General features: G+C 40.4%; 2 protein-coding genes and 1 pseudogene across 4 annotated transcripts; all 3 read right to left on the bottom strand.

The window, feature by feature from the left end:
* Positions 1–1,771: 1,771 nt before the first annotated feature.
* Positions 1,772–4,139, bottom strand: LOC138905502 (uncharacterized). Its single transcript, XM_070194025.1, has 3 exons — positions 3,974–4,139; positions 2,903–3,186; positions 1,772–2,440 (listed from the first exon to the last, which is right to left on the bottom strand). The coding sequence occupies exons 1-3, from the start codon at positions 4,137–4,139 to the stop codon at positions 1,772–1,774; spliced, it is 1,119 nt and encodes a 372-aa protein (XP_070050126.1).
* Positions 4,140–5,611: 1,472 nt separating this feature from the next.
* LOC104097169 (probable metal-nicotianamine transporter YSL6) lies at positions 5,612–8,774 on the bottom strand (annotated as a pseudogene).
* Positions 5,612–10,875, bottom strand: LOC138906665 (DEAD-box ATP-dependent RNA helicase 21-like). 3 transcript variants are annotated; one of them, XM_070196031.1, is made up of 3 exons: positions 8,711–10,875; positions 7,079–8,625; positions 5,612–6,923 (listed from the first exon to the last, which is right to left on the bottom strand). In XM_070196031.1, exon 1 carries the CDS (start codon positions 10,799–10,801, stop codon positions 8,846–8,848), a length of 1,956 nt encoding a protein of 651 aa, XP_070052132.1. In that variant the 5' UTR covers positions 10,802–10,875; the 3' UTR covers positions 5,612–6,923; positions 7,079–8,625; positions 8,711–8,845. The 3 variants fall into 3 exon arrangements, with proteins under 3 accessions (XP_070052132.1, XP_070052133.1, XP_070052131.1); XM_070196032.1 differs by having other exon boundaries at positions 5,612–7,459; positions 8,574–8,625; XM_070196030.1 differs by having other exon boundaries at positions 5,612–8,625.
* Positions 10,876–16,122: the final 5,247 nt, after the last annotated feature.

Here is a 16,122-nt window from a genome sequence, read left to right as displayed (position 1 = left end):
GGCCTGAAAGCACGTGTTGCACTATTTTTCCCTTTGACCGGTTTTTTGTCCCAAATGGGTTTTTCGGCAAGGTTTTTAATGAGGCAACCATTGATCGTGCTAACTTAGTACAATTCAACAGTATCCGAGGCCTCTTTACAATCAACCTCGAATACTGGGGGTCATTACCTTCAGATATATCAAGTAAGTTCGATTATAAAGTTCGATGCAAGGAAATAACAGGGTTTCGATAGGAAAAATTATAAGAGCCAAATGGTCAAAACGAACCATGCTCGTGTAGTTTACTCGATCCCTGGTACAAAACATGAACACATGTATAATGACAAAAAGCGAAATTTCTTCTTTGTCGATATCTCACGTCTCAAAATCCATCCTCTATTTTATGACCTATTATGCAAACAGGCTTAAGGGACGACCATTACCCCATAAATCAGAGACTGCCAACCGAAAAATCAACAAGACCAAGCCCCACACAAGCCTACGGGCTAACATTACTTCGAGTTCGAGCAATCACTCACTCGACTACTAAGCCTACGGGCTAACTATTACTTCGAGTTCGAGCAATCACTCACTCGGCCAATAAAAGCCTAAGGGCTACTTTACTTCGAGTTCGAGCAAAGCACTCACTCGACTATAAAGCCTACGGGCTACCTTACTTCGAGTTCGGGCAATCACTCACTCGACTACTAAGCCTACGGGCTAACATTATTTTGGGTTCGAGCAATCACTCACTCGACTACTAAGCCTACGGGCTAACTATTACTTCGAGTTCGAGCAATCACGCACTCGACCAATAAAAGCCTAAGGGCTACCTTACTTCGAGTTCGAGCAAAGCACTCACTCGATTATAAAGCCTACGGGCTACCTTACTTCGATTTCGAGCAATCACTCACTTGACTACTAAGCCTACGAGCTAACATTACTTCGAGTTCGAGCAATCACTCACTCGACCAATCAAAGCCTAAGGGCTACTCTTACTTCGAGTTCGAGCAATCACTCACTCGACTACTAAGCCTACGGGCTAACATTACTTCGAGTTCGAGCAATCACTCACTCAACCAATCAAAGCCTAAGGGCTACTCTTACTTCGAGTTCGAGCAAGCACTCACTCGACTATTAAGCCTACGGGCTACCTTACTTCGAGTACGAGCAATCACTCACTCGAATACTAAGCCTACGGGCTAACTTATTTCGAGTACGAGCAAAGCACTCACTCGACCAATAAAAGCCTATGGGCTAACTATTACTTCGAGTTAGAGCAATGCACTAACTCGGCCATAAATCCTACGGGCTACACTACTTCGAGTTCGAGCAATCACTCACTCAACCATAAAGCCTGAGGTCTACTCTTACTTCGAGTTCGAGCAAACACTCACTCGGTTATAAAGACTATAAGGTCCAAATTCGATCAAATTGCCTAAAACCTCGACCTTATGAAAACTTTTATAAGGCATGAATAAAACAAAACCTTTACAAGATAGAGAATAAAACAGAGATAAGTTAGGAAAGGGAAAGATCTTTATATATATATGAGAATATTTACAACGTCCGATCAGGACCCTACACAAAAAATCAAAATGGGAAAAATCCTAATTATCTCCGGGGGTAGTCTCTTCTCCATCGGGCTCCTCCCCGCTCTATCAGACCCACTCTCGCTCCCATCATCATCATCATCATCATCATCATCATCATCATCATCATCGGAAGCCAAGGCTCCAGCATCGGCTTCAAGCTCTTTAGCCCTTTTTATCTCTTTGGTAAGATCGAAACCTCAAGCATGGATTTCCTCGAGGGTTTCCCTCCGAGATTGGCATTTGACGAGTTCAGCAACCCAATGTGCTCGAGTCTTGGCGGTCTTGGCTGCTTCACTCGCTTGTACCTGAGTGGCTCCAGCACCGGCCCGATAGACGACCACGAATGCATCAGCGTTGGCTTTTGCTTTTTCGGTTTCAGATCTGGCCTTGGCAAGTTCGGAAGCCAATCGAGCCTCGAGCTCCTCTATTTTTCTTGCTTGAACCGAGCTCCTCTCCTTCATGCCTTGAAGTTGACTTTCGGCAAATGATAATTGGGCTCGAGCAGTTTCTTTTTTTGCGGCGAGACGGTCCATGGCATCTTTCCATCCCAAGGCCTCCGCCCTTATCGTATCGACCTCTTCACGAAGCTTCCCAATCACCTCAAGCTTCTGCTGCAGATGTGAGATCGAAATATTAGCCACCGTTCCATAATCGAGCCCATGGGTTTTTAAGATTATCATTACCTGCTCGGTCTGGTCTTGATGAGCCTTGGCCAACTCGGCTCGGAGGTCCCTGATTTCCTCTTCCCTTTGCCCACAGAGGAGTTTAAGGGTGTTTCTCTCCTCCGTAACCCTTCGGAGGTCGGCCTCGCACTGACTCAGCTCGGCTCGAGACCGAGAGCATGCTTCTCGATGAACCACTGAGGCCTACGAAGAAAGAAGAAAAGAAGTTAGAAAAGAATAACGAACATAAAAGTGATATCAACAAAGGGAGTTAAAACTTACCTGATTCAGAGCTTGTTGCACTTCGCAAAAAAGGCCCGACACATCACTAGGGCCAACGACATCCTCGACACCGGTAAAAAAATCACGGAAAGGGTCCTCCCCCTTATGAGATCGGCCTACTTCGAGGGTCCCCAAAGCTTGGGCTTCCCGAATCGCCCCTTTGGAAAAAGCAGGGAGAATAGGCGATTCCCCGATTACTATTGCCCCAAGCGACTCGCTTGGGGCGTTCTCCTCAGTTCGAAGAGCTTCGGGACCGGCCCCTTCAGATATACTCACCGTTTGTTGACTTCGGTGGGAGGCATCCTCGATCTCTAATGATTCGGGGACTCTGCCCGAATCTTTCTCCGATATCCCCTCAGTTCGAGGCGGAGCTTCATAAACCACCATCGATCCAGCTGCCTTTGGGGCATCGATGGTTTTCTTTACTCGTGCCACCAAAATGGAGCCATCGTTTTCTTCTTCGTCGTCTTCATCCCTCAGACGCCGAACAGATTCTTCGGTCAGAGGGATAATTTTCCTCTTCGGCTTACGAGTCATCCTTGTCTTGGGTTCTAGATCCTCGGAAGTGGAGGCCCTTTTTCTCTTATTGCCCTTCGTCGATTTCGGAACCGGGGCCGAAGACTCTTCCTCACCAGACGGGGGCCTCAATATCGCATCTTTGCCCAAACCTATGCACAAGAAAATTGGTTAAGTATATGGAAAACATTCTGTTCGAACCATCAAAGACATGGGAAAGAGGCCTACCATGATTTTTGGCCTCCCATCGGCCCTTTGACAAATCACGCTACGAGCGCTCGGCGTATGTAGAGGTCGAAGCCAGGTTCCGTACCCAGCTCTTAAGGTCAGGAACTGCACCGGGCATCCAAGGAACCGCTGCATTGCAAAAGGGGATATCGGTGAGAAAGAAACGAAGGGGCAAAATAATAGGAGATAACAACAGAATTATACTTACGCTTCATGTTCCATTCCTCGGGAAATGGCATCTTCTCGGCCGAAATTAGGTCTGAAGTCTTCACTCGAACGAACCTGCCCATCCAGCCTCGATCCTTGTCCTCGTCTATGCTCGAGAACAGCACCTTGGTAGCCCGGCGTTGGAGTTTTATTAACTCACCTCGATAAAGGTGGGGGTTGTACAGTCTAATAAGATGGTCGAGGGTGAAAGGCATCCCCTCGATCTTGTTCACGAAGAAGCGGATCGGAATAACAATCCGCCAAAATGAAGGATGGATTTGGCCTAGGGTTATTTGGTATTGGCGGCAAAAATCGATAACGACAGGGTCGAGGGGCCCAATGTGAAAGGGTAAGTATACACACTTAAAAACCCTTTCACATAAGTAGTGATATCTTCTTCGGGAGCCGGGATTATCACTTTTATTTTCTCCCAGTTACAATCTTTCCTCAGCTGCTCGAGGTGTCCCTTAGTTATCGAGCACATATACCTCGATACTGGTTCACATCGACCAGGAACCGACGAGACTTTATCGACCTTAAAATCGGAGGTAAAAACACACGCCCCAGGAACACACTCCTCAGATCGTGGCTCCACCAGTGTTTTGTCGACGGTAGGCTGTGAAGAAGAAGCTTTTTCTTTTTGAGGAACGGTTTTAGATGTTTTCACCATTTTGGATTTAGAGATCTAAAATAGAAGGAGATGACAAAGATGTGGTGTTTTAAAGAAAGATTTTGCAGTGAAAATCACAGAAGAAAGATTTTTGCAGTAAAAATCACAGACTTACCGATGAACTCAGAAGATACGAGAAAGAGCTTAGAAAAATTTGGAGGTTGGAGACGGTAAAGTGATAAATGGTAAAAAAAAAAGAAGGCTATTTATAGATTGACCAACGTCGGTTCAATATCAGCAGTGGCCGACCATCGTCTGACACGTATTTAATGCCTTGGTAAACTGAACCGACGGGACAGCTATCACGTACGTCATGGTCTGGCTCGATGCAAATGTTAGTGTATATCTAATCGAGCCGTTGGGAAATCATATCGTTTCTCGCCATATCCTTCCCGAGAAACGAGGGGACTATCTGTATACGGTCAAAACCGGTTTCGACCTTCGTACGATTGGTGACGATGGACCGAAGAGCGTCTTCATAATATCGAGGTGAGATTTGAAGAAGGCACGAACGAGCTTCGAGTTTCGGGGTCAGATTAAATACTGAGCTCGACGTCATTATCGAGCTCGAGTCCAAATCGAGCTATGATGAGAAGCAATGGTATCAAACTTCAGAGCCAGAGACCAACCGACACCGAGCCCGAATCAATACCGGGCCCCGAGTCAGCATCGAGCTCAAGCCCGCATCGAGCTCTAAACCTGGAAACCGACCAATACCAACCAATACTAAGTCCAATTAAGATCGAGCCAAGAGACAAGAGCCGTTAAAGCTGCACTAAGAGAGAGAATCTCGGCGGAAATAAGGGAAAAACTGATTTATCATGGGTTCCCCACTATGTATTTTTTTATTATATCTAGAGTAGGATTCATCCACTATAAGAGTGATGGCTATTATTTCTGTACAGGGATGAAGTCATTAATACACTAACTCAAATGTTGTTGATACATTCCCATATTAAGAGATTATCCTTTTTTAGTTTCATACATAATTCCATTTTTCTTGTTCATAAACCATCTTCCTTTCAACTCGGTTTGTATCTTTTCTTTATAGTCAATATTCGATATTTTTACTTACTCTTACGATTTGTGTCAAATTGTACCACATACCCTTAGAACTACGTACAAATTTAACTCATCCGTTTTGCGGGTAAACAATATTATTACGACAAGTGAAGTTATCCAAGGGGAAAGCACTGATGCTCTGAAGATTTATTACAAATGAAGTATATTTTAACCCCTTTTTAAATTTCAAATGTTAGCGAGTAAATCATCACAGTTCTAAAATCTCAATCTGCTAAAAGCATGTTCGACCAAGTTTGCTATAACAGGACATAAAATTTTAATGATCGCTTTCACATTTCGTTAGACATACAATTGGACTAATGTGTATTAGTAGAGGAAGGAAGCTAAAATGGTACATCATCCCAGTAATACTTTCCTAGTAGAGTAAAACAGTAACAGCAAACTCCAACTGACGAGTGCAAGCGATTTTGGATAGAAGTATAGAAAATGGTGATACAGATAACATGTCCTTAAATACAATAGTGGTATCTCAAGTAATACATTTCTTGTAACATTCGATGCACATTATATTTACATGAATGGATGAGCTTAAGAGACAGAATATTTACAACCTGAAGGATTCTTGAGCTTGCCGACCCCAACTTGTTTTGGATTGAGGCATAGTTCTTGAAGTATTCTTGATCTTAGAGAGAGGAAAAGGATTGCACTTGCTGCTCAGTTGTATGCAGAAGGCCCAAAGTACATGCAAATTGGTAGGTTGATACGGAAGATAAAGAGGATAGCTGATGGTATTGTCCAAATACTATCCTTACATATCAAACAGAGGCTACTGCACCAGCATTCCTAAGCCGAGGGTCTACCAGAGAGATGCAGGGGTAAGGTCTACGTACACCTCCCCAGACCCCACTTGTGGGATTACACTGGGTTTTTTGTTGTTGTTGCTACTGCACCAGCAAAATCTTCTGCATCTTTTTTATTTATCCTTTCCCATAAAAATAATATCACTGTACCAACAAACATGTCACTTGCAAAATAAGCTCCAATGTATAATGGCACAGCCATTGCCACCGGAATAGGAATAAAACGGGAATATTTTGCTGGAGTCGCATCCCTCAAGAGGTTTAGGGCTAGAGCTGCCACAAAGAACCCACAACATAATGCAGGGCAATGCTTGGGAAGTTCAGCGAACCCCTCAATTCCGAGAATGGCCATCTCTCGGTACATAACAGCACATGTTGCTTTGTATGCATTATCTGGAGCGCCAATGTCAAAAGCATTCCAATACATCCAAAATGTGAGGGGTGCAATAATGCAATCCATTTATGTTCCCACCAATTGACTGACAGACATAGATTTAGCTGATGATTTTGTAAGATACCCTGTCTTGAAATCTTGCATTAAATCAGCAGCAGTGGAGACGATGGACATCATAACCCAACATGCTGCCAATCCTGCTATGACCCCGCATTGCTTCCTACTAGTGAAGCAATAATAAAGAGACCGATCTTCCCATCAGTTAAAGCCAAGCTCCAGACTGTGAGACCAATAGAATAGGAGTTACAGAAGGCGAGGGCAAGGACAATTAGATATGAGCAAAGGACCAAATGCCACTTGAGTGGAGGAAAGATAATTGGCATTGTGGCCGTTGATATTGCATCCAGTACAACATATCCAGAAGCAGCAAACCAAAATGATATCTTATCTTTCAGGAAACCTCATCACGCTTCTTCTTTTCAAGTTGTAATTTGGAATCCTCACCATCTATAGAAGTTTTGAATGCACAACATTCAGAAACTTCAGATATAAGATCTCTCTAGATCATTTTACTGGGAGTACCCAAACTTCCATGCTAACTGTATGATTAATTTGTTATACATACTTTAAACTAAATGTTGTGATAATACATGGGAACTTACATATATTATCTTTCTGAATGAATCGATTCAGTCACAAAGAAATTGCAGCATGGTAATCCAGGAGCAATGTCAATGCAACACCGACTATCAAACTTCGTCTTTCCTTGATCATATTCACTTAAATGCAGTGAGATCTTTAAGAAAACAGAAAAAGTCTAGTACTATCGAATTTCGGCAGTTTGTTTTCTCTTCATTACAAACTATACATCAGTATACTAATCCGGAACTCAAACAATTTCTTTAATATTAAATTATTAAAAGTTTGGTGGTCAGCCCCATTTGTTTCATACTTGCCAGTATGTAAATAAAATGTACTTCGAGAAGATAGCCTCACCTGAGACCTCCATGACAATGGGAAGATTGTTCTGTTTGCTGCTATTTCTGAAAATTTCCATCACGGAGATTGATACTACCTTAATCAGATTGTATTTCCATCACAAAAAAATAAACAAAAACTAGCTTGATGATAAGTAGTAGCATGAATGAGGCAACGCGCCCCCACCAGATACAAGGCATGTAATGAAGTTCAACCGAATACAAAAGCTAGTATAAACTAGCAAGAGAATGGGTTAGTCAGCCAAGACTAAACTGCACAAATATATAGTCCTAAAGAGGAGGTCCACTGTGTTAGTATCCATTCTGGTACGTTCTAAGTTACAAGGCTCCGCCCTCCCATGCATACAACAAGCATTAAACTTATACTGGATAAAAATGCCAATATAAACTTTGCAACAGAATGGTTAGTCACCGTAGACAAGATTTGAAATTCTCATTATCCATCATGTCATACAAACAGGAAACATGACAGCAATTCCAAGGCTAAGAGCTTAGGAAGGAATTCATTTTTTGTATGGGCAGACTCTACTATTGGCACGATTTGAGGTGAAATTCTAATCAGCAACGTATTAGTAGTTTTAGCAGACAAATTCTCCAATACCAAAAGGCTGCCAGCTCAATGCTCTTTTACTCAAACTTCAGTGTAAGGGGCCCTACAAGTATCAATGGCACAATGGCCTCAGATTGTTTTCACGTAAAAAGAAAATAATTAGATAACTCTTGATATGTTTCACTATCAAGTGAGCAACCTCGCGTAATCTAAACATAAGTAAGTGATAAGTAAGCAATGTATCATAATCTCAAATATCATCTCCTACATATCAGGTCTCAAGTTGAATGCTTTGCATGTTCCAGTTAAGAAGTTCCATGAAGTACTGTGCTATATTACCATTTGATTTGTTCGTTTTTTGAATGAAAACATTACGGTCCCACTAGGTAATGAAAATTATTTTCAGCACAGAGAAGTTCTCAGCATCAGTAATAACTATCAAAACTAGAAAAGAAGAGCAATCAAAACTAAGCACACACCGTATCCTAAGATAAAGTAATGTATAACATAAATATAAGAAAAACCAAAACTAAGCAGACAGTTACCGAAGATAAACTAATGTATAACAGAAATATAAGAAACAAGAGAGTTTACGATTACAGATGGAACCTTAAGTAACGCTCAGTTGTCGACAATCCAGACCAGAATAAGATAGCAATTCCTTCAGGAAAGTTAACAACACATTACTTGTTAGTAACAGAATGAAACTCCTTTACAAAAATGATAATAATTAGTTACGTGTTTACCACTGTCACTATGAAGGAACCCTCCACTGTATCTACCACCTCCATCATTCCCGCCTCGCTCCATCTTTCAGTAGATTCCATTATAGAAATTCTTAAATCTTGAACACTACGATAGCATACAAGTTAATTCCAACTTTAATGAGTAAATAGAGTTTCTTTCCGCCTAGGTGGTCTGTCAGGAATACTTCCTGGCTTGAACTTTGAAGCCTCGTGCCTTGCAAGTTCGGGGGGAACATGACTGTTGCTTTGGATGAGCATTTGCTTAAGATCGTAAAAGACATCAGTATCCTGTAGGGTCAAGAATGTTGTGGCTACACCCTTCTTTCCTGCACGACCTGTACGTCCAATACGATGGGTGTATGCTTCAATATTGTTTGGCATATCATAGTTAATCACATGGGCCACATCAGGTATATCAATTCCACGACCGGCAACATCAGTAGCAACTAACACATTATACCTCTTTGTCCTAAATCCTTCAAGGCTGATTTCTCTCTGATCCTGTGACTTCCCACCGTGCAGTGTGCTTACCCTATAGCCAGTTTTGTCCAGATTCTTGGCAACAAAATCAGCCTGCTTCTTAGTGTTGATGAACACAATAGCAGTCCTATCTCCAAGCTCATCCAGCAGCCTCTGCAGCATATACATTTTCTCCGATTCCTTTACCATGAACACGTGCTGAGTAATGAGGTCAGTAGCCTTTCCAGCAGTGCCAACAGTCACGACAACAGGATTTCTCAAGTATTTTCTAGCCAGCCGCTCTACAGCAGGTGGCATGGTAGCACTGAACATATAAGTGGTTCGATAAATCTTCTTCTCATCAAGCTCTTCATTCTCATTCTCTGGTTTCATATTACTCGAAGGCATAGCATCCAATACACCCATAACCTGAGGTTCAAAACCCATGTCCATCATTCGGTCAGCCTCATCAAGAACAACATAATTACACTGATTCAGAACACAATAACGTCTCTCCAAGCAATCGAGAAGTCTACCGGGAGTAGCAATTACTACTTCACAACCTTGCCTAATCCTAAAACCTTGCTCCTCTATGGACTGTCCACCAACAATAGAAACAACTCGGATACCCAAATAGTGCGCAAACTTAACAGTCTCATCCTCAATCTGTTGAGCTAGCTCTCGCGTGGGGGCCATTACAACAGCATATGGCCCCTCCGCCTCGTTCTCTTCCCTCAACGGAGGAAGCCTACTGATATAAGCTAACATAGGGAGAACAAATGCAGCAGTTTTACCTGAACCAGTTTCCGCGACGCCAATCACATCACGCTGTTGAAGTCCAAGGGGAATGGCAGCCATTTGAATAGGAGATGGCTTCTTGTAGCCAGCTCTGTCAACGGCCTTGAGCAACTCGGTAGTCAACTTGCCCTCGGCCCAATTCCTCATGGGCCAAGGTATCCTCGACCCTTTATAAGATATATTATGATCCTCCCTGAATATCCTCCAATCTCTTTCAGTCATTTCCTCCAGCTTCTTGTCCGACCAATGTCGATCAACCCTCATATCAAAAGTGTCGTACATGTCAGCATCTCGTTCCTTATTCTTCAAGGCAGCTGCTTCTACTGCAGTCCCTTCGATGCCGTTCCTCTTACGTATCTCCTCCAGCAAATCCCTCTTAGTCCTGGCTGCCAGCTTCTTCTGCTCCTTTCGGTCTATTCCAGCACGGAATCCGCGACCGAAGAGTAAACCGGGTTCATGAGGGTTTTGGTAGAGAGAGCTTATGTCACGTGATGTGTCCTCGCTGTGTGCCCAGTCGAAGGAGAACCGGGATTTGTTAATGATCTCTCGCTTCTTGGGCTTTTCCGGGCCCAGATAATACTCTTTAGTAGTTTCGACCTCCTTTTCTTTCTCCAATCGAGCTCGCTTTCGTTGTTTTAATTCTTCGTCACGCTCCTTCCGTTTCCTGCGCTCGGCCTCCCGGTCCATCGACTCTCCCCTGTCTCTTTTTGAATCTCTTTCTCCGTTCCTGTCACGACGGATGTGAAGGATATGTTTGTGATGGTGTTCATCGTGGCGGCGGAGCAGTTGTCGCTGTGCTTTAGTGAGAAAGATGGGAGAAAGATGGGAGTTCATTGTCGTGATACACCAAAATAGTGCGTCATACTAATATATTTATAATCGAAGAAATCCTATTTCAAGTTGAAATAGGATTTCTTAAAAAAAAAAAAAAAAAAGGAATTCTCCGGATTAGGAATTTCTCCGCGCTAACATAATCCTTGAAGGATTAGGACATTAGTTGCAGCTATATCTTAATGCTACGCTATTTGGTTCTCTTGAGTGTAGTAATTAGTAAACTTGTCAAAAATCAAAGTTTATTCAGGTGCAATGATACTTGAACCGTCAAGACTAGTAGGTACTAGATGTTTACGTTCTAATACTTCAATTGGGTGCTTTAATGCATCATGTGGCTCATTTAATGGTGTTTGCTTCAAAATTTTGATCTTTTTTAATTATTAAAATATTTGCAAAATTGTTTTTCAGCTAACTACCAAGAAAGAAAAGTTTTTTCTTTTGCATAAGTCGACAAACTATCTTAAAAACTTTTTATTGAAACAGTTTCTATTAGAATTGAAAATTATTATAAAAAACTCTTCTTCAAATTTTTGAAGCAAACTCCCTCGTTAGCAGACTTTAAGAGGAACTAAAGGTTCAGTTATTTTTTGGTATTGCTATAGTGGAAACCTTTTAAATTTCCTCTTTCTTTCATGATCGGTTTGGTAGATCAGTAACAAAATCTGATTTTGATTTTTATTTCATTATGTCATAACAGTCGGATGTCTGTAAATTTACTAAGAAAGAGAATTAACGACAAACCAAGGGGCAAGGAGTTATGGGTTTAATGGTTTTAATGGGAGGAAAGGGAGGGGAAGCGGGTCTGAATAAGTTATGGTTAGGATATGGGGCTGAGTTTTTTAATTCAAACGACTGGGTCATTTTTCTGGAAGCAAGGTTGATTCTGATACTGAAACATCTGCAAATGCTTCATCTTTGCCCTAGGATATCCATGGTGCTCCTCCTGAAAGTTTTATTGTTAAGCTTGCTGAAGTAATTGGACGTATGAAATCACTGCGGAAAACAAAATTGTTGCTGAAGTAAGTAGACTCTATGAAAATAGTTCACATTCAATTTTCTAAGCAGCTATGTTAGGGATTCCTGTTGTCATCTCACATCAGCTTTTTCTTATATGAATATATGCATTGAGCTTTCTGTCCTGCTGTTACGGAGTTTCTGAAGAATAATATAGAAGTGTCACTTTACATTCCTGATAGATAGCTGCAGCTGTATCTTAATGCTACACTAGTTGGTTCTCTTAAACTTGCAAAAAGTCAAAAGTTTATTCATCTGCAATGATCGTTGAACCAGCAAGGCTAGTAGGGACTAGATGTTCACGTTCTAATACTTCAATTGGGTGTAAGGGTGGCATGTGGGCTGGTTAGGACTTGAACCAGCAAGGCTAGTAGGGACTAGATGTTCACATTCTAATGCTTCAATTGGGTGTGAGGGTGGCATGTGGGCCGGTTAGGACAGGGCCCGGCCCAGGACCGCAAGTCTAAATGGGCAGTGGGCCTAAACGGTTCTAACCGGATAGGACCGGGACCGTGGGGAGGTGGGCTGGGTAGTGGGCCAGTCCCATAGGCGAGGCCCGCGAGACCGGGATCGGCTGGGAAGTGGGCCGGTTCAAGCGGTCCTAAATGGGCATATCCGGACCCAAGGACTAATTTTTTTTAAAAAAAAATCTGCCACATTATAGTCTTTATGACATTTAAAATATGGCTGTTTTACCTGCCAAAATAGTCGTTGGTTATTTATAAATAGCATTTAATCCCCCAACTTTGTTTTAACCATAATTTTTTTATAATTACACTTTTTCTTATATATATAGCTTTTATATATATATATATATATATATTAAAAAACTCGATGAGTAATGCGCTCACTCTTTTATCATTTTCACTTAATATCATATTTTTGTATAGAGGAGAATTTAATATCATGACGTGCGCCTATCCGAATCATCATGTGTATGTGTTGAATGTCACATTCACATTTGTTAACTGAATGTCACATTCGCTATCTTTAGTATTCTTGTCATTGTTTTCTTATCTTAATTGGAACTTTATAAAATTTAATTGAGAATGTCAAGAATGGATGGGTGGCTCAACAGGGATGCTAGTAAAACCTTGATTTAGGCCCTCGAGATTTTGAGGCCCAAAAAAATTTTAATAGTGCATTTTATGATTTTATTTTAGCTTAGACAATATTAAAGTTTGCAGAAAAATAAAAAGTATAAATTTTTTGTAAAAAGGAAAGAAAAAGAGATTGTTTATTATTTAACAGTAAAATACTTTAGAACCTTAAATGAAACTACTTATATTTTCATATTGGTAAATATAATATTTTACAACAATATCAAAGGAATTAAATTGTAAATACATGCCTAATGTTTTATTTATTCATATTATCGTTTACTAATATAAATAATATTATTACTATGTAAAGTTAAAGAATTTTTATCATTTAAGAATATTATATACAACAAGCACAAAAAAATGGTAATAATATTTTTTTTGCATATGTATGTGTGCATACATATATGAATTCTAGCATAAAAAAATATAAGTCCTTATATTAAAATTTGGCGTTAGGCACTAATTTTATTGAGTCTCGCTAAGACACCAAAATTATGCGTGGATGAATCTCAACCATACTAATATTTATAATAGTAGAAGAAATCCTATTTCAACTAGAAATAGGATTTCTTAAAAAAAGGGAAGTCTCCTGTAGGATTAGGAATTCCTCCTTTCTCTGCTAACCTAATCCTTGTATTACTAGTATTAAGACAAATACAAGGTTCAAACCAAAGTTACTGGGTTCGGCCGAACCCGCTGGCTACACTCTAGCTCCGCCCTTGCATGTATCCTCCGTTATAATATCGGATAGAATATACCCTTACTGTTAGACAAAGTTTCAACATTGCCCTCGTTTTAACGGACTAGACAAGTGGATGTTATTAAATAAAAGACCAAACCGTTTGAATAAAAAGACCCAGACCCATATCCTAACCCATAAACGATTCGGAGAACACACACCCCCTCGCTCCCGGTCCATTAGAACTGTTTAATCCTACGGTAGTAATTAGGTATTTGCTCTACAGGAGCGACAAAGAGGATGTCGTTGTGGTTGATAATCCATGTGCTTGGTTTGAAGATTTTTGAAGTTAACAATGTTTTTTGAAATGGGTTTGGTTCTTATTTTACGTATTCATACAAAATATATGGAAAATGATAGTGACAATATTTTTTTCGAATTGGTCCCGAGGTCAGCTAATTTTTTTTATTTCCTTTTGTTGTGTATTTCTGGATCTAAACACTATATTTTTATATTTCTACTTTTGCTAATTATTGTTTTCACAATATTTTGGCTCATTTAATGGTGTTTGCTTCAAAAATTTGATCTTTTTTAATTATTAAAATATTTGGAAAATTATTTTTCAGCTAACTACCAAGAAAGAAAGTTTTTCCTTTTCCATAAGTCGACTAACTATCTTAAAATCTTTTTATTGAAACAATGTCTATTAGAATTGAAAATTATTATGAAAAACTCTTCTTCAAAATTTTGAAGCAAACTCCATCGTTAGCAGGCTTTAAGAGGAACTAAAGGTTCTGTTATTTTTTGGTATATCTATAATGGAAACCTTTTAAATTTTCTCTTTATTTCATGATCAGTTTGGTAGATCAGTAACAAATTTTGATTTAGATTTTTATTTCATTATGCTATAACAGTCGGATGTCTGTATATTTACTGAGAAAGAGAATTAACGATAAACCAAGGGGCAAATGTTTATGGGTTTAATGGTTTTAATGGGAGGAAAGGGAGGGGAAGCAGGTCAGATTAAGTTATGGTTAGGATATGGGGCTGAGTTTTTTTAATTCAAATGATTGGGTCTTCTATTAATAGCCTACACCTTTCACGATCCAATTTCACTTATAGGCCATGATGACGTCCAACACTACAGCTAGACAAGCCAAGTTAATAAATTAATAATATATTGACAAAATTTAATGTAGGTCATTTTTTGCACCTTAGTTGTGCTTGAGTTTTATAGCATATGACGCTACCCGTCTCCCCAGGATTTGTATTATGCACTTGGCATGCTTATGGTTGATATTTGGGCATTTCGTGAGCATGAGCGTTACGGCTCGAGGTGTGTTTTCTTTAGATTATTATGCGTGGATCGGTTGGCATGCCGCCACGGTTATGTTGTTTGGATCGGGTGGCACGCCGCCACAGGTATCATGGTTGGATCGGATTGCACGCCGTAATGGTATCATGTGTGGATCGGGTTGTACGCTGCAACAGTGTGATGTTGAGTACAGTTCCCTGTACCTATTTTTGTGTGTTTTGCTTCTCATTTTCTGAGGAAGGTTCATAACATCTTTTTGGTTGTTTAATTAGTCATGTGGGTTGAGTAGTTCTTTCCTGTGTTTGTTTTTCCTTATGTATCACATGCGAGTTTGTGGTTTGTTGGCACATGGTGGCATCATATGAGATCTTTGGTAGTGTTTGTGGTGGATTATTGACGGAACAACTTATACTGGGTGAGACGAGATTATTGGATCTGGAATCAGTACGATTGGATCATATGAGGCATGTTAAAAAGCAAATATTGTTATTTGGTTCATAATGGGGTAATGGACCTTGTTAGGACGAGGGACTCAATAAATTGTCGACTCGGAAGTTGGTTATGAATTTCTTCACATCCTTTCTGTTGTGGCAGTATTGCGAGAGTTGAAATGGGACTTATATGCTTCGTGAGGTACGTGTAAGCATCAGATTCGTGGGATTTCGACTATTATTGTCAGAAGATGTTATTATGGTCATGTGAGTTACATGATGCATGGTATGAATTCAGTAAAGGTATGCAATCATGTATTGGTGCATCGTGTAGTGATGGATACAATGTTCGTATGTTGGAAACAGACCTGGTAGGGGATTTCAGATGTTGAAATTTGGCTCAAATGCTTATTTAGCTAGATAAAAGGGAGGATTTTTAAGTTTGTTCGAGCTAATGTGCTCCACTGGGTTATGGTAGCATGGGTAGGTGCATGAGGTATTAAACAATGATTTCGGAAAACTCCAGAGCAGTTCTTAGCACGTTCGAGAACGAACGTATGTTAAAGTGGGAGAGAATGTAATGACCCGATCGGTCGCTATGAGCTCCAGTGCGTCGTTTGGCGATTTGAGGCCTTGAGTAGCTTCACTTCAGGTATTATGACTTGTGCGCGTGGTCGGAATTGAATTTTGGGAAGTTCAGAATTGATTTGGAAAGAAAATTCTAATTTCGGAAGCTTTAAGTTGGAAGAATTGACTAAGTGTTGATTTTTGAGTAAATG

This window comes from Nicotiana tomentosiformis, chromosome 2 (assembly GCF_000390325.3).
Source record: "Nicotiana tomentosiformis chromosome 2, ASM39032v3, whole genome shotgun sequence".
Lineage (NCBI taxonomy): Eukaryota > Viridiplantae > Streptophyta > Magnoliopsida > Solanales > Solanaceae > Nicotiana > Nicotiana tomentosiformis.
Note: the sequence above shows the minus strand (reverse complement) of the source record. Positions and strands in the feature narration are given on the sequence as shown.

Excerpts from the sequence above, each read along its gene's own strand:
- LOC138905502 (XM_070194025.1), bottom strand. The coding sequence starts at position 4,139 with ATGGTGAAAACATCTAAAACCGTTCCTCAAAAAGAAAAAGCTTCTTCT. Across the intron at positions 3,187-3,973 it reads CTCGTCGGTTCCTGGTCGAT|GTTTGGGCAAAGATGCGATA; the intron begins GTGAACCAGTAT and ends TCTTGTGCATAG. Across the intron at positions 2,441-2,902 it reads CAAAGGCAGCTGGATCGATG|GCCTCAGTGGTTCATCGAGA; the intron begins GTGGTTTATGAA and ends CTTTCTTCGTAG.
- LOC138906665 (XM_070196030.1), bottom strand. The coding sequence starts at position 10,801 with ATGAACTCCCATCTTTCTCCCATCTTTCTCACTAAAGCACAGCGACAA.